The sequence below is a fragment of the Corylus avellana genome, chromosome 5 (genome assembly GCF_965113065.1).
Source record: "Corylus avellana chromosome 5, dhCorAvel1.hap1.2, whole genome shotgun sequence".
NCBI lineage: Eukaryota > Viridiplantae > Streptophyta > Magnoliopsida > Fagales > Betulaceae > Corylus > Corylus avellana.
Window position 1 is genome coordinate 22,098,245 of NC_142494.1, and position 26,181 is coordinate 22,124,425.

The 26,181-nt window shown below is 35.8% G+C and overlaps 2 protein-coding genes across 2 annotated transcripts; both read left to right on the forward strand.

The window, feature by feature from the left end:
* The first annotated feature begins 270 nt into the window (after positions 1 to 270).
* Positions 271 to 20,071, forward strand: SMU1 (transducin family protein / WD-40 repeat family protein). The gene is made up of 16 exons (XM_088516480.1): positions 271 to 374; positions 836 to 1,046; positions 2,364 to 2,516; positions 4,400 to 4,448; positions 5,374 to 5,457; positions 8,305 to 8,408; positions 9,850 to 9,936; positions 10,012 to 10,065; positions 12,066 to 12,161; positions 14,510 to 14,637; positions 17,783 to 17,909; positions 18,010 to 18,069; positions 18,186 to 18,293; positions 19,252 to 19,352; positions 19,552 to 19,603; positions 19,730 to 20,071. The coding sequence occupies exons 1-16, from the start codon at positions 346 to 348 to the stop codon at positions 19,826 to 19,828; spliced, it is 1,542 nt and encodes a 513-aa protein (XP_088372606.1). The 5' UTR covers positions 271 to 345; the 3' UTR covers positions 19,829 to 20,071.
* A 2,158-nt stretch (positions 20,072 to 22,229) lies between these two features.
* Positions 22,230 to 25,419, forward strand: LOC132181123 (GDSL-like Lipase/Acylhydrolase superfamily protein). The gene is made up of 5 exons (XM_059594199.2): positions 22,230 to 22,588; positions 23,627 to 23,748; positions 24,317 to 24,556; positions 24,641 to 24,890; positions 24,979 to 25,419. Exons 1-5 carry the CDS (start codon positions 22,312 to 22,314, stop codon positions 25,212 to 25,214), a joined length of 1,125 nt encoding a protein of 374 aa, XP_059450182.2. The 5' UTR covers positions 22,230 to 22,311; the 3' UTR covers positions 25,215 to 25,419.
* The last annotated feature ends 762 nt before the right edge of the window (positions 25,420 to 26,181 follow it).

A 26,181-nucleotide genomic window follows, 5' to 3' on the forward strand; every position in this document is an offset into this window, starting at 1 on the left:
AATAGAATTCACAAATTTTTTAACAAAATTTGACTCTAAAAACTAAATTATTTTTTTGATATACTCCAAGGAACCTTTGAATTCATTTTAATACGATGTGGAACAATTTGTAATTTATGCCAACCATATGAACTAATTTTACATTTATTCTTTAATAAAACTCTTTATTGATCGGGTTAAGTTTGGGTTACCAGGTCCGTTTACAAACGGGTTCGGTTCAGATTAAAAACCCGTGGTTCTGTACTCCAAGACGTTACTCTGATAAAACGAACCAACAAGCCCTAGTCTCCTCTCTCTCTCTCTCTCTCCCCTTCAGTTCGGCTTTTTCTGATATCGAAAGAGAAAATGTCGACGCTAGAAATCGAAGCTCGAGAGTAAGTTTTCTACTTCTCAAATTTTCTTAGCAACCAAACGGGGTTTTCTTCGGAAAAGCTTGCATTTATGCTATTGAGCTTAGGTACTCTAAGTTGAAAATCATGCTACCTAGAGATGAAATTCGGTTTGTTTTTTTTCTATGGAAAATAATTCCTCTAAAATTTTTGTGGAGCACTACCTTACACTTGCTATTTAATGATTTGTGCACTGTGTAATTTAGTCTCTTATGCTATTTGATATAATCATTGAACCTAATATCTTATTGCCCAATAAATATGCGTGTGTCTATTGGTGAATTTGTAGTGTAAAGCGTGTGTAATTTGACTCACATTTACATCAATGCATGTAGTTATTTGTTTTTTTAATCATTATTATTGGAGGGAATTAGATATTGGTGTGTATGTTGTTACTCTTTTAGCTAGAAGAGATGCTGACCTAGTATTGTTTGTTTTCCTTGCAGTGTCATCAAGATTGTGCTCCAATTTTGCAAAGAAAATTCCTTGCACCAAACGTTTCAGACGTTACAGAATGAGTGCCAGGTTTCTTTGAATACTGTGGACAGCGTGGAGACATTTGTTGCTGATATTAATAGTGGGAGGTGGGATGCGATATTGCCTCAAGTGGCTCAGCTTAAACTTCCCAGGAATAAATTGGAGGATTTGTACGAGCAGGTATGCAGAACGTGACTGACTGTGGTGATATTTTCATTTCAGAATTTAACATTCTAGTTCGTTGGTTTCTATATCTTGTTAAGCCTCTTTTATTCCACGGTTCAAATAAGTATATATTTTTTTGATAGGTAGTTCAAATAAGAATATTACTGCCATGATTATATATTACTCAAGGAAAATGATTAATTGGGTATCCTTTTGGGACATAATGTTGTTCTATCGGGATTTATATCAACTGTTTTTGTGTGTGTGGGTAGGAGAAGCAATGCGTGTGTTTGTGCATGCCTTTAATGTAGATAGATAGCAAAATGCTTTAAAGATAGAACAAGAAAGTTGTCAAAGATGAGAATTGGTCATATAAGGCTTTTTGTGGGTTCAAAATGCTGTTGGAGTCCTTGATTGAGGCAATGATGCATGATGGCATTTTGGAAGAAAAGTTGGATTTGAAGTAAGGCAAATGTGAATGATTTGAGGGGATCAATGCTAACAAAACATTTGGAATGGTTTAAACATACATTTGTTAAAAGTGTTCCATACCTCCAACAGTTGGTGCAAGGTTCGAGAGATGACAAGTCAGCATAGTACATAGTCAGAACAAAGTAGTCAATGTACCTTGTCATTTTCATTAGCAATTTTTATGTAAGTTTTTCTTTGTTGTAAAGAATTGATGTGGTTAGGATTGAGGTACTATGTGTCATATCTTGACTGGATGTTGGAATTTGTATATGGTACATGGTAGGATTTATGTTCACTGGACTTCACATCTGATGCATGTACATTTTATTAACTGTGAGATGCATGCATCTTCTGTGTCATGAGAAGAAATATCCACATTGGTTTAAGTATCTTCTTGGGCAAAATAATGATAATGGCTGGACTTGGCACAAACTCCAGCCTCCCCAAAATTTCATGCATCATAGCTTTTGATTCTTGGATCTTTCTCATGAGTAAAATCTACTGGGTGTGGATATGGCTTGTTAATCACCAAGCTGAAGCCAGACACTTGAGGTCATCTTACTGGGCTTTAAGGGACTTTGTGGTCATTCTTTTCTGTGGAGAAGTATTTGGCCTGTTGGTGTTTGCTCAATTTGGCACTTTTTGGTTGAAATGTGTCCTTTGGAGCATTTTTTGAACGCATAATCTGTTAGGGGTCATTTCACGACTGTTAGTGTTGTATGTATAAAGTAGTTGGTGGCCGTGGATCATTTTCTCTCATATTTGTTGGTTCCTAAGGTTGTGGATTTTGTCCTTTCTGTGATTTGATGTAGTATTTTTGCTTTACATATTCTGATTTTTTTTTGCTTGTGAATTCTGCAGATTGTATTGGAGATGATTGAACTTCGAGAGTTGGATACTGCACGTGCTATTTTAAGGCAAACTCAGGTAATGGGTGTCATGAAGCAAGAGCAACCCGAAAGATATTTGCGACTTGAGCATCTGTTAGTCCGAACTTACTTTGATCCAAATGAGGTTAGTCGCTACTACTAATTTGATTATTTTACTTGCTATTTACTATACATTTTCACGTCAAGAAAATCTTGTTTGTTATTTCTTTATTTTTTTTCCTTTTGGCATTTCACTTAGCTATGTGATTTATCTGGGCATGAGTTCCTTTTAAAATTATACATTTTTGTGAACTGTTGCTTGTCTGGGGTTGGAAATTACTAATTTTCTTTAGGAACTAGGCATATGTTTGAACCCTTGGAGATTTAAACTATCTTCTGTGATATTGTTACTGCATTATTATAAATTTTTGAATTGTTTGATGGTTGAGGGAGAATTTCCAGTCATTGTATTGTTATTTAGAGAAAAGAGGGGGTGCTGGAGATGAGTTCATGGTATGCAGCAGATATTCATAGGTTGAGGTTCATACATGAAACCCAAAGGGGTAGCTTAATTGGCTGGGGACCGTGCCTTATGAAGCGGAGGTCACTAGTTTCAAACTAAAAAAAAAAAAAGGGTTCATACATGTGACTTTGGTCTGAAACCACAGGTGAGAGTCGTGAGACTGATTTCTTGCCTAAAAGGGGTACTGTGCAGTGCAAACAGGAGAGCATCTTAGAGGTCATTTTTCCTAATTGATTTATTCGTCAAAAAATTTCATTGACATTGATATAGTAGTTATAATGGTTGTTTTGGTTTTGAATTTCCTCCTTTGGAAAACTCCTTTGTTATATTGAATTTCAATTGTATCTTTTGTAATTTTTTTTATTTTTTTAATTTCCTGTAAAATGAAAAAAGAAAGAGTGACTGACCAGGGGTCTATCTGAAAGCTGAAGCAAGAATATTAGAAATCAATGGAATCTTTAGGCAATATCACGATTGATTTCTTTGCTAAGAGAGTTACAGTTATTTCCTTCTTTTGTGTGTGTGTTTGCTGGAAGTGGTTCTAATAAGAATTTGGCTAAATTAGCTGGAAATTTCTATTAAAGTTTGTAAAATTTGTTTGAATTACCATGAGACTGAAATCAGTCAGGTCTTAGAAAGGGTCATCCTCTGACCTTGGCAGTACACGCTGGATGGGAAAACCTTGTCTGCTATATGTTTACATATAATTGTCCTGGTTAAGATAATAAAATGACATAAATGTTATTATGTGTTACTTTAATTACTTAGCTGTTTGTGGCAACAGTTTACATAAAATTAATTTTCACAAATGTATCTGAATTATTATAAAAAAGTATTTAATCACTCCTTTATTTTGGGAATTGCATATTAAGCAGCAAAATTTATGTATCTTCATACAGCTCCTTACTAGTCTTGGCTCTAGTGAATTACCAGAAAATATATATGCTTTTCATTGGATAAGTTTACCATTTAAGCTTTATATAGATTTGACAGTTTTTTTATGGTAATGCTTCTATACCGAAGAATTAAAAAAAAAAAAAAAAAGAGTTCATTTTGTTTTTCGTATAGTTCTTAATGTTCTTCATCATGCTGTTAAATTAAATCTGAAGTGAATTAGATTCTGCACCCCACTTGCATTATTGGGCTGCCAGGATGTGGGGAAAAAAAAATTAAGAAACCTTGTGCATATTTTATTCCTTGTGATTCAATATGTTTTCTTCATCATGCGATCAAAGTACATTGGAGGTGAAATAGTGGTGTACCTCACTCATTATGCAGCTGGCCACCGGAAATCTGTGCCTTTATATTTACCCTTCTTTTTTGGTGCCTCAGTTGCATTGGCTTTTATATAGTATTTACGGAACTCTGCCCAGTAACGGAATGCTAATGCTTGAATTGTGAAAACGATTGTCATGGTTACGTTTTGATTGATTATTGACAGACTTTGTTGAGATTTTAATGTCCTTTTTTAGTGAACTACTTGTAAATTATGTGTGATATTACAGGCTTACCAAGATTCAACAAAGGAAAAACGCCGCGCTCAAATTGCCCAAGGTTGTCCTCTATTTCCCGAGTGTTCATTAGATATGATTGTGAATATTTCCAGGATCAACACCAAGGGGTTGGCCTAGTGGTTGAGGCTTGTGGTCTTAGGGAGTATTGCCCCATAGATTCCAAGTTCGAGACTTGCTAGGTGCAAACTCTCCCTTGTGGCCACACTCCCTGGTGTAAAAGCGAGCGATTTACCCTAATCCGTGTAGGGAAACATCTGTGTGTGGTGCATGAGTCTGAGGTTTACTTTGCAAGGGTGGGTTCGAAGGGCACTGCCTTGTCGAGGTTCCCCGTCATAAAAAATAAAAAAAAAAAAAAAAAAAAGAAAAAAGAAAAAAAAAGAAAAAAAAAGAAAAAAAAGAGAATTTCCAGGATCAAGAGTTGGACCTGCGGATTTCTCTCCTAGGAAGGGTTTAGTTGGTTAAGTTTCAATAACTTAGAACGTGTGAACATTATTTTATTTTAATGTCTCTTAATTGAATGTGAACTGATTTTATCCTTGATAGTTACAGCTATTATTATAATCGTAGGGGATATTAATTTCACCAAATGTATGAAGTGAATGGTTACTAAGAATAAATAATAAAGAAGTCAATTTGGTATGGAGGTCAATCTATGTAAGATTAAGAAAGAAGAGTCTTCCTGCGAACATTATTTTCAAATTGAAAATTTTAGTTCTTGCAAAGCTTCATTATATGACTTGGCAAAATAATAACCCTTTGAATGCGAATTATTTGGTTTGTAATATTGGTAGCAATGGTATTTTTCTTTTCTTCTGGGCATATAGGTAGCAAAGATATAAATGAGTGCATGGATTTTGATCATTGCAAATTTATGAACTTTCTTTTATAATCCCAGTTTCCTCTGTTTTTATTTCTTTATGTGTTTTTTGTGTATTGATAAATTTCATATTCTTCTGTGTTTTCAGCTGTTGCTGCCGAAGTCACTGTGGTGCCGCCATCACGATTGATGGCTCTAATTGGCCAGGCTCTGAAGTGGCAGCAGCACCAAGGTTATAATTTGCTAATAGTGTTGTGCTATATTTAAAATATTTCATGTGATTTTTTGTGAAAACAATGAGGAAGCTCTCATTAGTTGGGCTATAGTGGATATGCCATTTAATTTTTCAACTCTCTGTCTCCCTCATGTTTTAATATGTAAGTTATTTTCTTGTAATCGTTTATTGAATGAGGGAAGATCTGGATGGCCTAGAGTGCACTCAACAATGCTAGTCGCATTCTGAGAATTTAATTCTTGTTTCATCTTATATATCAACATTTATGTCCAATGCAGTTTTTAACCTTAGATTAACCTAAATTAGAGTTTCATCCAAAGGGTCGAAAAGGTAAAGGTTGGTATGGTTGGGTGATCAAACTGAAAAAGGCTGCAACTTCCTTTGGTGTTTCATATGGTGGTGGACAAAGGGGAGGAATGGGTGGGTCTTCTCAGCCATTGCTCGAGGAAGGTTATGGTGCCACTTGTTTGGAAATAACTTGTTGTGAGTATGCATCGACAAAGATGGAGGTGCGTATTCCAGTGACTAGGAAGCTAGAGGCGGTGCAATGGTTGTACAAGGAGGCGCTGGTTGGTCGTACTACATTCCATGCACCTAGTATCGGTGAGGGATGAATGTTGTTCGTACGACTAGGGTAAGCGGGTATGGGTGAGGATAACGCCAAAATTTGCACCAATGGAGTTGTCGTGATATGGGAACCCAGTTGGAGCAATGAGAGAGGAGCTGGACTGAGTGATTTAAAGGTTGGATGTGGGCCTGGGTCATTATGGGTCGGTTTGAAGGTTGGAAGCTAGCATAGATGCGGGTGTGAGCTACATTGGGTCAAGTTATGTTGCAAGCCTAGTGGTGTTATGTGTGCCAGGGCAAGAATATGGCCCAACCCCGCGTACCTTGTTTGATGATCCAAGATTTGTTCCATTGTTGGTGGGCCAATCAAATGAGATGGCTTTCATAAATTGGGCCCAACCCGGAGCCAAAACTCATTTCTTGGAGGGTGAAAACGCAAGCGGGTACGTACACCATTCCGGCTTTGGTTTCGGGCATAATCATTTATTTTGCAGGGGCCCAGTTTGAGTTGCGGTGGGGTGGATCCCGAATGTCTTGCTGGTGGGTTTTGTTCTTATTCCCCATTATAATACTCATTTTCCTTGGAGGAGTATTTGGTAGAATAAGGTTCCCTTGAGAGTGGAGTTTTTGCATGGTCAGCCGCTTTAGGGAAAATTCTCACTAGGGACAATCTAAGGAAATGACATATCATTGTGGTTGAGTGGTGCTACATGTGTAAGAAGAATGGGGAGTTAGTGGATCATCTTTTACTCCACTATGATATTGCAGGTGCTCTTTGGAATACTATCTTCAACAGTGTAGGTTTGACTTGGGTTATGCCTAGGAGTGTGGTAGATCACTTTGCCTGTTGGAGAGCGCTAGGGGGTAGGTTTTAGCTTGATGTAGTTTGGAAGATGATACCGCATTGCCTTATGTAGTGTCTTTGGGGGGGAAAAAAACGATTAAAGCTTTGAGGACCGTGAGAGGACCTTAGCAGAATCAAAGGGTTTATTCTTTCAGACTCGTTTTCTCTTGGCGGTTGCCTTAGATTTTAGTATTTCGAACTATCATGGTTTTTTAGATCTCCACTTCTAGCTAGGTTTTTCTCTTGTATACTCCATGTATGCTTGGGTTGCACCTTTACGCTTTTTATTGAACTTTTTTTTTTGATAAGTAATGTTTATATATCAAAAGCGCAGAGGGGCGCAACCCTAGTACACATGGGGTATACAAGGGAAACGACTAGCTAGAAGAAAAGAAAAGAACAAGGAAATCAAGATAGCTAATAACTATAGGAGCGAGCCAAGCAGCTGTCCAAGTGTAAAGCGTATGGAAAAAAAAGGCCGTGAGTTCCTCCAATGATCTCTCTGAATCCTCAAAGCATCTTTCGTTCCTTTCTAACCAAAGGCACCACATAATGCATAGAGGGACCATTTTCCAAACAACAGCACACCTAGAGCGACCTCCCGCCCACCAACAAGCAAACAAGCCCGCCACCTTGCTAGGCATGACCCAATACAACCCAAAACGACTGAAGATGGCCTGCCATTGAACTTACAATGACTTATTAAAAAAAAAGTGAAATTTATTGTTAATGCTTTATCATGATTTATCAAAAAAAAAATTGTTAATGCTTTATCATGCCTACTTTTCAATGTCTGGAGAGGACAATTGCTTGTTTCCATTTAGACATGCATGCTTAGAAGCTATGGCTATGTTTTTAGTGTATTGGGATAAATGTTTTTTTGTTTTTGGGTTGGCAAAGTGTTTTAATGTGACATAAATGTGAGATGTGTTTTATGGTGAGATCTGCATTTGAGAAAATGTTTTCCATAAAATACATCTGTTTATTTTGAGAAAACCCAAATAGATGTAGAGCTAATTCCTTAATTATAAAAAATTAAAAATTAAAAAAGTGGCCATGTCGCCACCTCAGTGGAGGAGAGGGGTGGCTACACGATCACCCTTGTTCTAGTTGGAGTGGTTGTGTGGGCAACCTTGGCCTATTGTGGTGGGCGCATGACCAACCCAACCAGATCAAGGTGGCTACACAATGACTATTTTTTTTTTTTTTCAACAATAAGTTAGCTCCCATCTCTGTAAAAGTTTAGCACCTCTTTTGTCAAAATATTCCTACAAGGTGTAAAAAGTTTTATACAAGTGTTTTGTGTTGTTTGTTAATGTATTTGAGAAAAATATGTTTTCAAACTGAAAATATAAAACACTTGGCGAATACTTTAGCAAGATATACATATCCTATATCTTGACAAAGCATCTTTTGATCTATTGCTCTTTCAGGGTTACTTCCTCAAGGAACACAGTTTGACTTATTTCGAGGAACTGCTGCTATGAAACAAGACGTAGATGACATGTATCCAACAAATCTTTCACACACAATAAAGGTGAGGTGTATATATTTTTGTTGTACACAATTTTAGGTACCCTTTTGTTAATCTATTACTTATGTTGAAAGTGTTTTTACTGTAATTAATTTATTGTTTGTGACGTTATTTTTGTTGTGTTCTTGCTGGTGAGGAATGGAGGCTTCACTGAATGGATCATGCAAATCAATTTTATTTGATCATTTGTTGTATTTTCTGCTGGGTACTTTGGAGGGTGTAATCTTGGTTTTTGTTTCATAGATTTTTTGTGTTGGACTATTTGGTGGAACTGATGTACGCATCAAGTGTCAGTGACTAGCACATGATTTCAAACTTAGAGTTGAATGAGATAGATTTTTCAATTTTGATTTTTGTATTGCCTTTGAATAGTAGATTGTTGTTACCGTACACAATAATTGATGAACAATATAGAATCGAAAAGAGAGTCAAAACACAGATTTAACGTAGTTCGGCAATGTGTCTACATCCACAGAAAGGCGGCTGTATTTTACTCTTAATGATTTAGGGTTTACATCATAACATATATATAGGAAAAACCCTAAACCCTACTTGTACGGACGTATTAAGAAAATCCCCAAAATACCCTGTACTGTACGGGTGTTTATTAAACTAGGAACAACATTACACCGAGTGAAGGAAACATTCAGTCATATTTCTTCGTTTCCAACTCTTTTAGTCTGACATAGCCCTAGAGTTGTCTATGATGATGTGCTTCCATTTACCTTAATAGAAAAATGTTTTCTTTGGCTTGTCTCCTTTGTGAAAGTAAGTTCCTAAGGTTGTTGTTCTCAATTCTTGTTAATGGCTCATTTTGTTCGTATTGCGACTTCATATTTTTTATGAGTTTCTTTCTTTATTACTTTGTACCTACTACTGTGTCATCTGTTTTATTGATTAAAATGGTAATGTTGTTTCACAAAATAATTGGACTAGACTACATTTGTCATGTACTAAAAGAGATCTGGAAATGTGCTGAATGTGTGTGAGTATTAAATTCTAATCTTTGTTGGAGTTCGAAGTAAAATCCCAGTGGTCATTTGAACTCATAAAAGTTGATAAACTAACTAGATGATCTCCACCACTTATTCTGGCCCCCTCAAAAATATTTTTACTGTTGGTAAACATCATTTTGATCCTGCCAAAAAAAATTGATTTTTTTTATAGAAAGGGAGATAATTGCATTCTTCTGTTTGGAATGAGTAATATATATTCAATTGTAAACTTTTAATCTCTACTTTGTTGTGAATTACTTTATTCTTTGTATATTTTTGTTTTGTATTTGTTTCTTATCTATATAATTTTGACGTTGTTACGGTATGTGTTTGTGACGTGCAATTAATCTGAGTAAAGTTCTCCTACGTTATCAAAAAAAAAAAAAAAAAAATTTGACTTTGTAGTTTTAAACTTTTGATCTGATGTTTCTCTTGGTGCGTTCTTGCAGTTTGGGACTAAAAGTCACGCAGAATGTGCGCGATTCTCACCAGATGGACAGTTTCTTGTCTCTTGTTCTGTTGATGGATTTGTCGAGGTTTATATTATGATACTTTTCTTTTCATTAAAAGTTGATAAAATTGGAGTGCTCTGATTTCTGCATCACTATTAGGTCTGGGATTACATCAGTGGGAAGCTCAAGAAGGATCTCCAATACCAGGCTGATGTGAGTATACATGCATACATACATTATCATATATATGTTGCCATATTCTTTCTTCATGCTTGGATATTTTTGGGAGCTGTACTTTAAGTTCTAGGAATTGTTGCATGATTTTCATTTTTCAACTGTTACAAAACCATTCAATGACTTCGTATAGAAAATAAATGTGGCTTGTAATTGGGGCGATTTGAACATTTTGGACTCTGTTTTACCACAAAAAGTTATTGAACTATGTTGAGGAAAGCTACAATTTAGATTGTGCTGCAAATATGTGTATCAGGAATGAGACAGGTACTCTACAGACCTAATCAGACCTCTATCTGTGTGTCATCTGTACAAGATGTAATCTTTTGAGTGGCCTGAGTAATTCACATCAATGTTATAAGAGTGCCTTTAGTTGCTCTTAAGCAAGAAGCATAGTGCACAACTGTAGTTGCAAAAGCAATGCATATCTACTTGAAAAGTGGTCATGCTATACTTGCCATGAAGAAGAAAAAAAAGATGTACCTTTTGAAAGTTTTTACTAATTCAATACAATATATCCCTTTTTTTATTTTTTATTTTTTTTATTTTTTTTTATACTCTTAACCATGTTACATTGGTCTTGAAAACATGATAACTTTGTTATCTTTTATATATCATGATTTTTGGTTAAACTAAATTTTTAGACCTTGAAAGTGTAGGCTTTAATTTGGTCCATGGATTTTTAAACTTTGAATTCGGTCTCCAGATTTGAAAATCTCTAATTTCATCTCTTTAATTTTAGAAATTTGAGCATTGTAGTCCTTATGTTCATTAGACGAGCAATGCCATTACAATTAATGGTGTAGGTCGTCCCAATTTATTCCACAACATTTTTTTGTTTTTTTTTGTGATGGCAACATTATCAATGTGAATGGAAGGACTATATTGCTCAAAATTAAAATTGTTAGGGATGATTTTGGAAGATTTTAAAATCTAGGGACCAAATTGGAACATGCCCTTTTTTTAGGGATCAAGGTATAGTTTAGTCATGAATTTTTTACCTTTCTCTTGGTAGTTGTGAATATGATTTTATGTACTTGAGTCTAACGAATTGGCTTCATAATAAATTTGTCACGGTTTTAACTTCACTCATTGTGCAATTACAAAATGATATACATATTTTAGTTGATAGGTCGAATTGTTCAATATTTTTACTTTTTAGCCATTTAAATAGTGTTTGAATCCTCTTTAACATGTTTTTTCCTTGAATAATGCTAGAAGTAGGACTTTTGTCTCCCCAAAGGTAATATGGCTTTTAAAATCATTATTAGATTTGAGATGATCAATATGGATTTTGATCCAATGGTAAACTCATACATAATACTTGATGTATGAGTGCCTGAATTTAAATAGTGACCCCTGTGCACATATTTTGACATTTGTGCTGGAACACTGATAATGGGGGCTGAACGGTCATTGGTCTCTTATAGCCTATCTCCTTTCGAAATATCTACTTTCTTTCCACTGTGATTTATCATGTTTCATGTTTTCTTTCAAGTGGATTATTGAGTTAGAGGTGGTGATGCTCCGAACAGATGATAGTAATTTAATCTTTGTTACTTATATAAAAGAAAAATTCATCTCTATTACATTTATAAAATCTCTTATGAAACCTTGGCAATATTACCTGGGAAGGATCTGGCAAGGTCTTGCTGAGTGAACCTTGAGTGCCTAGGTGGTGTGTGTTTGCTTAGGCGCTTCTCTTGTCATATGCATGCTTCTTATGGCGACTTAACATTGAATCTTTATTTGTTTTGGTAGCGATTGTAAACATATTTTCTTGATAATACTATGCTAACATGTAAAGACAACTTATTAGAGTTTTGACCATATATAGGCCTGGTAGTAGCGAAATAACGACATTGAGATGAATAGCAGTTTCTTGTCCTTGGATTCATTCAAAGTGATATGTAGTTTTCAATAATTCCTTTGAGGTTTCCATGTCATCTTGTGCTACTGACACATGTAATCTTTGGCAGGAAACATTTATGATGCATGATGATCCCGTGCTTTGTGTTGATTTTAGCAGAGATTCTGAGATGCTTGCATCTGGATCACAAGATGGAAAGATTAAAGTAAGTTTTTACTTAATTTCAGGATGGATCCTTTCTTCTATCCCCAAATGTAAGAATGCAGCACATGTTTATCTTATCTTGATGGTTGTTTCATTAATGTCCATGTTGACTTCTTCCAAATGGATACAAGCGTTAGTCTTATGATAGTCTTTTGGTTTATGATTTGATTTGGAGGTGGAGATCGACACTTTGTTTTTTAATCTTTTGTACTCATTCATGATGAGTCAAGGTGGTGAGTATAGAATTTTTTGGTTCCTTCCTAAAGGCAGACGTTCAAGGTCAGATCTCTTTAATCATGCACTTAGCCCTCCTGCGGACTTTTCTTTCCTTTGGAAGAGCATTTGGAAAAACAAGGCCCCTTTGAGAGTGGCTTTTTTTGTTTGGACAGTAGCATTAGGGAATATTGTGACTATGGATAACCTTAGGAAGAGGCACGTCATAGTGATGGACTGGTGTTGCATGTACAAGAAAAGCGGGGAATCCATTGACCAACTCTCTATCTCTAATCCAACTATTTAGGCATTCATTAGCTATAAGAATTGAATCTAGGAGATTTGCCTATCCCTTATAAACGCATTCTAGTGCTTGGAGATGATCTTCTCCACAATCATTTTCAACCTATTAGCTGGAACCTTGGCAACAATTTTGTAAACTCCACCCACTAGATTGATAGGTTGAAAATCCTTATCTATCGACAGCCCCATATTTCTTCGGGATGAGAGCAATGAATGCGGCATTAAGTAGCTCTTGTGGTCTGAGATAGAGAGATCCTTTGTCTCCTTGTCATGGAGGCTTTAAGTAAAATGATCTCGACTACAATGAATAGGAGCTTTCTATTTGGTTTTTCTATGGGGTCTAGGAATTTTGGTGCTTTCACATCTCCCATCTTTTGTTTGCGTATGACACTTTGATATTTTGTGGGAGAAAATTCAGATCATCTTTGGTACTTGCGTGGCTTATTCTTATGGTTTGAAAATTAACCTGACTAAATCTGAATTGGTCTATGTTGGAGATGTCAATAATGTTGATGGTTTGGCTAGCATCCTTGGTTGCGGGTTTCTTCTTTGCCTTTGAAGTATCTTAGCCTTTCGTTGGGAGCTTCTTTTAAGGCCTTATCTATCTGCTATGCCATTATTGAGAAGATTGAGTGTCGTTTGTCTAACTGGAAGAGGATGTTCTTGTCTAAGGGTGGGAGGATAACTTTGATTTAGAGCACATTATCCAATTTTCCTATTTACTGTCTCTCTTTCCCCTCTTAGCTGGTGTCGCCAATTGCATAGAAAAGTTATAACAAGATTTCTTATGGGGAGGGTTTGGTGAAGAGATCAAATTCCAATTTGTTCTAAGGTTTGTTCTTTATCTCTGAACGAGGGTTGGGGGTCCAAATTTACTTTTGTTCAATCAAGCTCTATTGGGAAAGTGGTTATGTCGCTACGTGTATAAGAGAGAGGCCTTGTGGAGGGTGGTAGTGAATTCTAAATGTGGTAGCTCATGGGGTGGGTGATGTTCAAATCTGGTTCATACATCGTATGGGGTGGGGTTATATTTTTCTACAATGTCCTTCCCCATGTTAGTACTCTTTTCCCTTGGAGGAGTATTTGGAAGAATAAGGTCCCATGAGCGCGTCGCTCTTCGCTTGGTTGGTCGCTTTAGAGAAGATCTTCAACATGGATAACCTAAGGAAGCGACATATCATAGTGGTGGATTGGTGCTATATGTGCAAGAGGAATGTGGAGTCGGTGGACCTCCTTTTACTCCATTGTTAGATTGCTACTGCTCTGTTTTTAGCCGTGTAGGGCTAGCTTGGTTTTTGCTTAATAGAGTCGTCGACCTTTCCACTTGCTGGATTGGGCAATTGGGTAGCATTCAGAATGCTGGAGTGTGGAAGATCATTCCGTCTTGCCTAATGTGTGTCTTTGGAGAGAAAAAAATGATTGGAGTTTTGAAGACCACAAGCAGACGGTGCTGGAACTTAAGGCTTTTTTCTTCAAGTCATTTTACTACTAGGCAGCTGCCTTTGACTTTAATATTTCTAGTTTTTATGTTTTACTTGATCTCTCTATCTCTCTCTCTTCTTCCTTTTTTTTTTTTTTTTTCATCTCGTTAGGTGTTTCTCTTGTATACTTCCTATGTACTTGGGTTGTATCTTTGCACTATTTTAATGAAATCGGGTTTACTTCTATAAAAGAAAGCCAATGGATCATGCCGGTTCTTAATATTGCCAAAGAAGTTTGAATAATACAGATCTAGTAAGTTTAAAATCTTAAATATATTTTCCCCACATTTATTGAAATCAGAAGTTTGATTAATGAACTTTCTAACGTCATTAATTTGTTGTGTTATATCAGGTTTGGCGTATAAGAACTGGTCAATGCTTGCGCCGTCTTGAACGTGCACATTCTCAGGGTGTCACAAGTCTTGTCTTCTCTCGAGATGGAAGCCAGTTACTAAGTACATCATTTGACAGTACAGCAAGGTTTATGAACACCTTTTTGTTGCTTACGCTTTCTAGTGTGGCACATCTATAGTTGCATGTGTAGTTGTAGTATAATGTGATACTAACTATATGCATTATCCTAGTTTATTTATGTCTCTATTTTCATTTTTAATAGTTACCATATCCCTGTGTAGTTGTGCTGGTTATAAACTGTTTGATTTTTAATGTTGAAGTTATTTGTTATGAAGTTCAATGTGGTTTTAGGATGAACTCGAATGAGAGTGAACTATTCCTAGTAGGGTGGTTTAGAGGGGCTGACGGAAATGGTAGCCTTGTAGATTTTTTGGGCTTCAAGGAGGGCTCCCTATACCTCCTTGTGGCCTCTTTAAGACTCAAACAGTATGGATGCAATTATTGAGAGGACTGGTTGGAGGTTGGCTGGGTAGAAAAAATTATATTTGTCTGAAGGGCGTAAAATTACTCTTGTTATCTGTCTACTTTCTATTTCTTGTGGACTGATATTTGATACGAGTTATCTGGTATATTGGATGATGGTTGTTTTCCCATACGATCAGGAGTTTTGGGAGCAAGGAATCTTAATATTTTCTTCTTTTTTTTAAAATAAAATTTTGATAGGAAAGTGGTCGTGACTTTATATGGATGGATTCATCATTGGAAGCATGTTTTTAGTTGAAATATGGATGAGTTTCTTGTTTGTGGACTTCAACTATGATGAGAGGCAATCATAAGTTGTGTTCATTGAAGGACATAGCTGTGGATGGAATATTTTTCAGCCTCTTGTAAGTTTATTGTGATGGTACTTGCGCTCTCTTCTTTCATGATCAGTGAACACCATAATGAATTTTGATGTAATATAGTGGTGAGACAGTTGCGATCTATATCCAGCACTATTTGTGCTGGATATTTGATTGTTAGTATTCTACATTTTGGGAGTCTGGTTGGTGATGTCACACGACAGTTGTGGGATGCTAGAGTGCTGAAAAGGGAGGGATGAAGGCATGGAAGTAGTTCAATTCAGTTTTATTTTGAATGGTGTTCATATGGTGAGAAAGGAATGGCTAGACTTTTGATATTGTCAGCTCAAACTTACCTGCAATATGGTATGTTTGGATTCATGGTGTGGCCACAGGGTTGCGGTATGCTTTTATTCCTGGTTTGCTGTATATTGGGGGTAGGCTGGCTTGGTTGTTTTGTGTTTTGCATCGAAATGCCCTTTTTTCTTAAAAAAAAAAAAAAAAAAAAATTCCTTTTGGTACAATATGCATTTATGTTTACACACATATATAGATGCCTCTATGTACACTATTGTATGTGTTAAGTATATGCCTCTATGCCTTTTTTGGTGCCCGTAGGGATTGGGCCGGTTGTTTTTGGACCCCCTGATATCGGTGGGGTGACTAAGCCCTTGAAGTTCTGTAACCGTAAGACCAAGTATAGTAGGCTTTCAAAGATGGATGTCAGCCTGCTACTTACGCCTTCTGTCGCTTTGCCGAAAGCGTCTGTTGAGATCGTAGCCCATGTCTCGGGGACCGTGAATGTTGATGTCCAGAAATCACTTCCAGCAAGGGGTTTGCTTTGGCAGGGGTTTCTTGGGCCGAGGCCCTCTAATGAGGCTCAGGGTTGTGTGCATAAGCCGGCACATTCTCAGCCATTGCCAAAAGTGCTGTTTGTTGCTTTGTAGTCAGTGCTGGTTGTGAGGGATGATGGGGAGGAAGGGCAGTTTTGTCCCCCCATCAATTCATTGGATTGGGCTCTATTTTGTGTTAAGAACGTTTGTCCTATGGTGGGGGTTTCTTGTGAGGGGGTTGAGGATTAGACAATGGCTCTCCTAACAGCCATTGATGAGGATAATCCTTGGGAGATTAAGGGAGTGTGCTCTATTTCCAGAGGTAGAAGGGAGCTTTTGAACCTAGCATGCTCCATAAACTATGAAATATAGGCGCGTCCTCTAGGCATGGGAAAGGCGGCTCACGTTTTTTAGCTTTAAGTGCTTCATGTGGGCTTTTGGTGTTTGGGGGTTTCGGGTTTGAGGGCTTGTTTTTTTATGGTTTTTTTTTTTTTTTTTTTTTTTTTTTGGTTGGGTTATGTTTGGTGTTGGGTTGTTTGAGGTAGAAGGGAGCTTTTGAACCTAGCATGCTCCATAAACTATGAAATATAGGCGCGTCCTCTAGGCATGGGAAAGGCGGCTCACGTTTTTTAGCTTTAAGTGCTTCATGTGGGCTTTTGGTGTTTGGGGGTTTCGGGTTTGAGGGCTTATTTTTTTATGGTTTTTTTTTTTTGGTTGGGTTATGTTTGGTGTTGGGTTGTTTGGGTTTTTTCTTTTGTTCACTCTAGTTAGGTGTTTTCTGTTGTATATTGTCAGTGTACTTTGGAGTTCCTTCTGCTTTTAATAAAATTTGAATTAATTATCAAAAGAATTCTTCAATGAAAGTTTTTATCTACAAATTTTCTTCATTATCTTCTGCATATATAAATTCTCATTCATAAATTTTTGGCCAAATATCCCTTCTTTATTCAGTATTGATGACCAAAAATTACTTATAAAAAATGATGACCACAAATCGTACATTAGGATAGTGGGACTTTTCTTTGTATACTTCCTGTGTACTAGGATTGCGCCCCTTAGCGCTTTTCAATGAATCACTTATTTTTTAAAAAATAAAAATAAAATAATAAAATAAAATTTGAAGAATTGGGACTTAGAACTATCACAAACCTATTAAAACTTCTTATTACTTATCAAAAAAAAAAAAAAAAGAAAAAAAAAAGAACTATCACAAACCTGGATGTACAGATTCAGTTCAGTAGGGTAGGCAGAGTAATCCAGTAACACTGGTTCAGCCTTATCTAGTTTTGGAGAATAAACTAAAACTTGCATCTCATAATACTTAAGTTGTTCAGTAGGGTGGGTAGGGGAATCTGTAACTCTGGTTCGGCTTTATCTAGTCTCACAGAAAAACTAAAACTTGTTCTCTCATAATGCTTTTTGATTTGGTGACTACTTTAGACACTACCCCTTCTTTTCCTTTCAGGATTTTTTGAACTAATTTTTAGATCATTTAGTGTGACCTTTTGTATACATTTGTGTACTTAAGTTGTACCTTTCTGTCTTATAATTAATCTTATTAAAAATAAAATTGAAATTGTGTTATTTTTGATACAGAATCCATGGCTTGAAATCTGGGAAGTTGTTGAAAGAATTCCGTGGCCATTCTTCTTACGTGAATGATGCTATCTTTACAGCTGATGGAAGTCGTGTTATTACTGCATCTAGTGATTGCACAGTAAAGGTAAGTTATTTGGGTTACATATTAATAGCTCAAGATATCCACTAGGTAAGGCTTTTCTGTTCTCGTAAGTGCATAAAATAAACATGGTTATGTTGTATAGGTCTGGGATGTGAAGACTACGGACTGTCTGCAAACATTTAAGCCACCACCTCCTTTACGGGTACCAAAATATGTCTTTCTCATGTGTTATAACAATTTTATGATATTGTCTGTTTTAAAAGTTCATTTTCCTTTAGTGTTCTTGTAACTAACTGCTGGTTTATTCTTCTCTATTAGGGAGGTGATGCTTCTGTGAATTCTGTTCATCTTTTCCCCAAAAGTACTGATCATATTATTGTTTGTAATAAGACATCATCGATCTACATTATGACACTTCAAGGACAGGTACTTATTCTTAATGAAAAATGTAGCGTAAATTTGTTTCCATTGCTTTCTGGTTCTAGAAATTACGAGTTTTCGTAACTATGCCTATCAGTTATCACATTGTATGTGGACCAGCATGGTAAAGATTGTAAATAACTCGGATGTGTAAAAGAAATACGAGTTGTTGCATAATTTCCTGGCTTGGAATCGACTTATAGCTGAAGCTTTCTCAGTCATTATGAATCATTTGTATTCTAGTGACAATCTCGAGTCCCAAAGTGCAGAATATCAAAGTGATATACCTTACAAGTATGACATACTGCATCTGTGCTGTAAATGTGCTTTGTCCTTAGATTTTCTTTATGCCACCCAAAAGGTTAAAATGAAACTTTTCTCATAGACTTATTAGAGGGTACAACCATTTTCACATATTAACTCCCACATTATTTATCACTTGAAGGGAAAAACTCTTAGATTTTTTTTTTTTTTTTCATTGGTTAGCGTCGAATAAGGTAAGTTGAGGAAGATAGTGTTGATATATGGATTGCAGTGCAGATATGGGTTGCTTAAATGACAGATATATGGATTAGTTTTTATCTCCTGTTTATGTTCAGTACCAAGTCAAAAAAACTGTAAGAGATCCAAGACGTACTATAGAATGCAAACTCAAATTTTCTATGGAACAGGAAATTTTGATCAAGTTAATTAATCAATACCTAAAAAGGATATTATTGTGTGCAATTTAAATATTACAAGCCCATTTTTATTAATTCAAATTAAGGCAAACATCCACAGAACCCATTCTCCACCAGGTTCTTACAAACTGGGAAGTATCTGTTCCCCACCGAATTCCATAGTGGAAAATGACCATTTGTGGAAGAAATAAAGAAACTAGGTGTGGTAGGAACTAGGAAGTGTGCACATGGCATGTGACAATGCATCTAGTTGATTATGATTCTTCTGCATGATTTTGGTGTAGGTTGTGAAGAGCTTCTCATCTGGTAAAAGAGAAGGTGGAGACTTTGTTGCAGCCTGTTTGTCACCAAAAGGGGAATGGATTTACTGTATTGGTGAAGACAGGTAAACTTTCTACACTCTCTTTTGCCATGGACTCATTTAGAAGTTTGATCTTATTTACCATGTGTAATATGAGAGTATCTGTAGAAGTCCAAGTTGAAACATATGTTGTATAGTATATCTATGATGCTAATTATGCTTGTTCTTATTTGCTTATGAATTTATTTATTATCAGCCATGTAAATCTGTGAATTGTATGCAGGAATATGTACTGCTTCAGCTATCAATCTGGTAAACTAGAGCATCTAATGAAGGTATGCTTCTGCTAGGGCATTAGGTTGCTCTTCATTGGGTGCATAAATCATAAATGCCTTTGGGGTTCTATATTCATCCATTTGTATATGAATATGTATTTTCGTTATCTGTGGGGGCACTTGCAGGTCCATGAAAAAGATGTAATTGGCGTCACTCATCACCCACACAGGAATCTTGTGGCAACGTATGGTGAAGACTGCACTATGAAATTATGGAAGCCTTGAATCTCTCCCTATATCTTGGTTTTACTAGTGTACTCTAATTGTAAATTAACTTTGATTTCCTCCTGTCTGATATATACATACATATGTATATTAATTTTTTGCGATTTTCCATTTGATGCTGACTGCAAAAGACCAAGAGTCATCTGTATTTGGCAACTGTAACTGCGGGAAAGCTTAGATATTGACAGAGTAGTTTAGTGGGTGATCCTTTAGACACAAGAATCAAATAAATTCCTTTACTTATGGCGATCGTGTCAAATTATACTATCACTATTGTTAAGAGTAGTCTAATTATATATATAAAAAAAATCAACACTAGATAAACAAATGAAGGTCAACACAAAAAGGATGAGGAATTACTGAATATTAAACCTAATATTAAGCTGCTAGTCTCACTTTTTGTTCAGTTTGGGTGCATTAAAATTTTCAATTTATTAGCATAATCTGATTTATGATCTTATTCCATAGGATATTGTGATTTTTATTAGAAACCGTATGGATAAATATGTAATAATTATCAAGTACCTCAATAAAGGAACCCTATGGTATGCAACAGTTACCCATAAATGCTGACCGTCGAATTTATGACCTCCATATGCTCCCATTTTCAATTTTTCAAACCCATCGGAATAGCGACAAAGGCATAAACTATTTTGGGTAGGGGCAAGGGCTAACAAATTTTGTTGCTAGGGGTGAGTAGGCTGAATTTTTCTTTTTTCCTTGGGAATTGGGGGGCGGGTGCATGGCCTATACCGATCCCCCTTCCGACGCAATCCCCCCTCCTCCGTCCTTGCGTCGGAAATAAAAATTAAGAATTTTTTTTAAAAAAAAAGAAAAAGAAAAGAAAAGGCAACTTAGATTTATTGTTTGATATTTTACTTGGCGGAGTAAAAGAGCCAAAGTATGATCAATGCTAAATGCCCTTTGCCTACACATGTCATACATGTTGACACCTTGGATCACTAAGTAACTGCCCTTGTGCATCGAGACTTCCTGAGGCAGAACCCATGGAATATGTCCATTAAATAGGGTCAAAACCTGTCCACAAAACTGATAAAAGGTAGCCTAGTTTTCTTGGGAAAAACAAATCTGGCAAATAGGAGGTGGAGGTCCAACACTCCAACTGCATGAAAGAAATTAATGAGATATAATGCCCCATGTGTCAATAGAGTCCTGAAGAAACCAGTAAGTTTCCCTCCACTTTCAACTTTCGTCTTGGGCTTAAACACCATTCTGATTTGTGTCTATGGCTATTGGCCATCCCCCTCACTACACTTAATTTCCTCAACTATTCTTCATTAAGTTTTGCCGTGTTGACTCTCTTTTACCCAACACTTCTTTAGAATTCCAAGGCAGATAAAAAAAAAAAAAACTTCAATTTTTTTTTTTTTTTTCTTCTTTCGAATTTCTCTTAGTTTTCTTGAACTCAAAAACAAAAACTATATATCTATGTCTTACATCAACTTCTGCATTGAAAAATGATGGATGCTTCTCATAAAACATGGCATTTTCTTACAAGTGAGAAGAATTCTAGGAAATTAATATACTGAAAACTAAAGCAACCGACCACTACTGGCTATTGCATCCAATTGTACACTGACAATTTTAATAATTTATTATTTTTGTGCAAACCTTCTTTCAGTTTCAGGCCGGTTTCCTTTGAAATGATAAAAGTAGAGCTGTTATGTATAGTGCAAAAGTTGAACAAAACTCCTTTATGACATTAGGTTTGTCATTGAACTCTCTCGACCAAGTATATTTAATACATGTGTTCACTCATTTACTGCAATATCTCTACTCATGATATCGGCAGCATTGGCAACTTTCTCTCCCCCCCCTCCCCCTCCCCCCAAAAAAAAAAAAACCAATTAGTCAAATTCTTAGGCCATTGTAATTTCTAGTAGTAAAAATGGCATTTATCATAGCAATTATGAGAGCTTTCACATATATCATAGCAATTTGAGTTGGTAATTAATAAAAAATTTGGTTGGTCTTAAGCTACAATTAATGTTTATTATTATAGTAGCAAAAGGTGAGAAAGACATTTAATTGCCCTATTGCATGGCCTTGTAGTAATTAGAAGATCGAGGCAAAAGTGCCTGAAAGGAATTTAAAATATTGGGTACCAAATAAGAAGAAAAGGTATCAAATATTTAATATCTATGGACTCTTGTAATAACTCATTATCTAAAGGACTTCTTGAATTTTTTTTTTTTTTTTTTTTTTTTTTTAAAAAAAAAAAGAGTGAAAAAGAGTAGAAGGCAAAAGAAAAGACGAAGAAGAGGTAAAGAAAGTGGAGATCCCTGCACGTATGTAATTAGTGCAATGGAGAGAACAGATGAATTCATTTATTACTTGTCAACTACCGCCCTTACACAGGGTTATTAAACCCCCCCACAGCCTTTCACAGAGGTTTACAAGAAAAACTCTTTCTCAGCTCTCAAAAAACACAAAGACGTACACAGAAAGAAAAACATCCACTGATGATGGGTTGTTTTTGTAGGTTAACGACGTTGTTGGTTGTGTTTTTGATGGTGGTGAGTTTTGGTTCAGGGCAAGAGCAAGGTGGTGGCGGCGGTGGGAGTCCGGCAAGAGAGATGGTGCCCGCCATGTTCGTGTTCGGAGACTCTCTGATTGACAATGGCAATAACAACGACCTTCCTTCCTTTGCCAAGGCCAACTATTTCCCTTACGGCATTGACTTCAACGCTGGCCCTACCGGCCGTTTCTCCAACGGCTACACCATGGTTGATGAAATTGGTTTGTTTACTCATCATCACTATTTTTGCTTCTTTCTTTTTCTTTTTATCTTTATTTTTTTCTGGGTCGACTTCAAGGTCTTGGAATATATAAACCCAAGTTTAGAGTAATCAAATTGGTATAATGGGTACGTATTTTTGTTAACATGGAGTAGCATTAGAGCTAGCACATGCAGAACCTCAGAGAGAGAGATCAGAGAGAGAGAGAGCTATGATCTCAATGCTTTACATTTTTTGTTATATTCAATTTTTGTCCTTCATAGTTTTCTGTATTTAAAAGAGAGAGAGCTATGATCTCAATGCTTTACATTTTTTGTTATATTCAATTTTTGTCCTTCATAGTTTTCTGTATTTTTTTTTTAAAAAAAAAAAAAAAAGAAAAAGAAAAAAGAGTTGGATATCTCTCTCCCTCTCTCGCAGTAGAACCTTAGTTTAGGAGCTAATTAATTAAAGAGGTTTAATACGAACACAACACAAACTCAACTCATGGCCAATTTCTCTCCTACGTGTAAAAAAAATTTGAATTTTAAACTAAACAAATTGTCTTTTTTTCCAAATTTTCAGAATCCCAAAATCTTCTCTATCAATTTTTTTTTTTTTAAATGACACGTAGGAGAAAAGTTGGCCATAAGTTGGATTTATGTTGTGACCTTAACATTTTCCTTAATTAAAATGTGTTTTTAATATTTAAAAAAAAATAGGTAAAAAATGTGGGATGGTAAAAAAATTTTAAAATACTTTTTTACTCTTAAAAAAAAAAGTTTAAAAATTGCGTTTTTTTTTTTTTTTTACGGCCAAAACCTCTATTTCTCAAATAACAAAGAATTTAAGTCAATTGAACGACTTGCTCTGAGGAAATGCATGTGCAATAAATTAATTATATGAACATGCTAGATCTTCTATGTGATTGCTAGGAATTAACTATATTTTCTTTTATTTCATCACTACATCTACGTAGATTTTTGTTCCTTTGATTTCCTAGTATATATATATATTGATAACCTATATTAATTGGTGTATATATGGTTCATATCTGCAGCTGAATTGCTTGGACTTCCTTTGCTTCCTGCATACTCTGAAGCTTCAGGTGAACAACTGCTTCACGGAGTCAACTATGCCTCCGCGGCCGCCGGAATCCTCGATATCACCGGCAGAAACTTTGTATGCCACCATCTTTTTCCATCTCCACTAGTGCATGCACCACCATATATATATATATGTTTTTAAACCTTCATTTTTAGAAAACACGATTTGTTTTAACCTACAAAATGGTAAATTAAATGCATTTCACTGTTGGAAAACCGGATCTGGATCCCCTGGAATTCTTAGGGGAATTCTAATTTTTAAAATTTCGAATTCAAGCCATCAATTTTTATCTAAAAGTCATTATCCTGTCACGTATCCCACTACTAATAAAATAATAATAAATTTTAATGATATTAATAATCATCATTATTTTATTATTATTTTATTAATAGTGGGACACGTGGCAAGATAATGACTCTTATATAAAAATGAATGGCTTAGATCTAAAATTTCAGAAACTGAAATTTCCCTCAGAATTTTAAGGGATCTAAATTGAAAAACCAAGCAATATTCTGTGCATGACAGTCATTTAATTAATGACCCTTTTGTCCTCATAAATAAGAAATACCAACATGCAAAAATGAAAAATGAATCGTAAATTGAAGTGACAAAAATGACCCTGCGTGCGTTTTTTCATGATCAGGTGGGTCGCATACCGTTCGATCAGCAGATCAGAAACTTCCAGAGCACACTGGATCAGCTAACGAACACTCTTGGCGCTGATGATGTGGCCCGGGCGATCCGACGGTGCATATTTTTCGTTGGGATGGGTAGCAATGACTACCTAAACAATTACCTCATGCCCAATTACCCGACCCGGAATCAATACAACGGTCAGCAATTTGCTGCCCTCTTGGTCCAACGCTACACCCTGCAACTCACCGTAAGATTTTCCACTTCATTATCCCAAACTTAATTGGGCCGTGAAGGCCCAATAGAATCTCGACTGATAATTGGAAATATGCAGAGACTTTACAGTCTTGGAGCTCGGAAATTTGTCATTTCGGGGGTTGGGCAAATGGGCTGCATTCCTAGCATCTTGGCCCAAAGCCCAACAGGAAGTTGCTCAGAAGAAGTCAACCTTCTCGTTCAACCTTTCAACGCAAATGTGAAGACAATGATAAGCAACCTCAGCGCCAATCTTCCTGCTTCCACATTCACTTACGTTGACGTTGCCCATATGTTTTCCGACATCGCCACCAACGCTAGATCTTACGGTATATATTAATTATATCTTCATTTTGTTCTAATTAACCCACCATGCATGATTATCAAATATGATTTTTTTTTTTGTTTTTGTCGTAGGATTTACTGTTGTGAACCGAGGATGCTGTGGGATCGGGAGAAACAGAGGGCAGATAACGTGTCTTCCGTTCCAGACGCCATGCTCGAACCGAGACGAGTATATTTTCTGGGACGCTTTCCACCCGACAGAAAAAGTGAACATTATAATGGCGAGGAAGGCATTTAGTGGAGACCAGAGCTTTATTTCTCCGATGAATATAGAGCAGCTTGCAAATCTAGCTATTGAGATTAATTAGCGTGCGTTTGAAAAGATTGCAACTACTACTAGATCATGTATGCAATTCTTAATCATAAATGCGTCTATATAGTTTCCCATTTTCGTCGGTCCATTTGAGCGCTGTGTGTAGTAGAACTATATATATGTACGTTTAAAACAAATCAAAGAACAGTGTATGTGTGGGCTTAATTACTGCTATGAAATTCCAGCTACTTTGATTTGGATTTTACAGTATTATTTGCTGTACTTTAGCCACATCATAATCATTTTGTTTTGGTTAATTATTAGATGAACCTAGCTAGTCAATTTAGGGAATTAATACGTGGAAAAAGTTGTTAATTACTGTTACGTACTGATTTAATCAACTCAAATTCCACATATATTATTAATTAGGCCCACATATATTGTCTAATATATAACTCACTTAATGCCAGGATGTACGTTGAACACAAAATGTTTGGGATGTACATTCAAGAATTTTTTTACTCGTTTAGTAATGCTTTTAGAATCACGTGTTTTTTGTTTTTTTAGTTGCGATTTGACATAAAAAGTATATAGTAAACAAGCCCAATTATCATTATCTAGGCACGAAATCAATATCTATATATAACTGAAATTTATAGACAACAAGGTCATCACGGTTAAATTCACTTGGATTTATCAGTTTAAGCATTTGAGATAAGTGTTGATTTAACATGATATCAGAGTAAAAATATTAAGTTCAAATCCTCTCATTTCAATTAAATATTTTACATGTTGAGCCATATCTATTTAAAGGGAGTTTGAATCCACAAGTGATGGAGACTATTAAAGTATTTGATTAAATGATTTAATTTACCTAATTTTTATCAGCTTAAGCTTTTGAGAAAAATAATGATTTAATATTATAATATAGACAAATGTCTTAAGTTCAAACCATGTTTCTATCATTCACCTCGATTCCATTTATATATATATATATATATATATATATATATATATATATA

Bases quoted from the DNA above. Each gene is read 5' to 3' on its own strand.
- SMU1 (XM_088516480.1), top strand. From the start codon at position 346: ATGTCGACGCTAGAAATCGAAGCTCGAGA. The intron at 12,162-14,509 runs GTAAGTTTTTAC...GTGTTATATCAG, and splicing joins CACAAGATGGAAAGATTAAA to GTTTGGCGTATAAGAACTGG. The intron at 18,294-19,251 runs GTACTTATTCTT...ATTTTGGTGTAG, and splicing joins TTATGACACTTCAAGGACAG to GTTGTGAAGAGCTTCTCATC.
- LOC132181123 (XM_059594199.2), top strand. From the start codon at position 22,312: ATGATGGGTTGTTTTTGTAGGTTAACGACGTTGTTGGTTGTGTTTTTG. The intron at 22,589-23,626 runs GTTTGTTTACTC...TCATATCTGCAG, and splicing joins CACCATGGTTGATGAAATTG to CTGAATTGCTTGGACTTCCT. The intron at 24,891-24,978 runs GTATATATTAAT...TTTTTGTCGTAG, and splicing joins CACCAACGCTAGATCTTACG to GATTTACTGTTGTGAACCGA.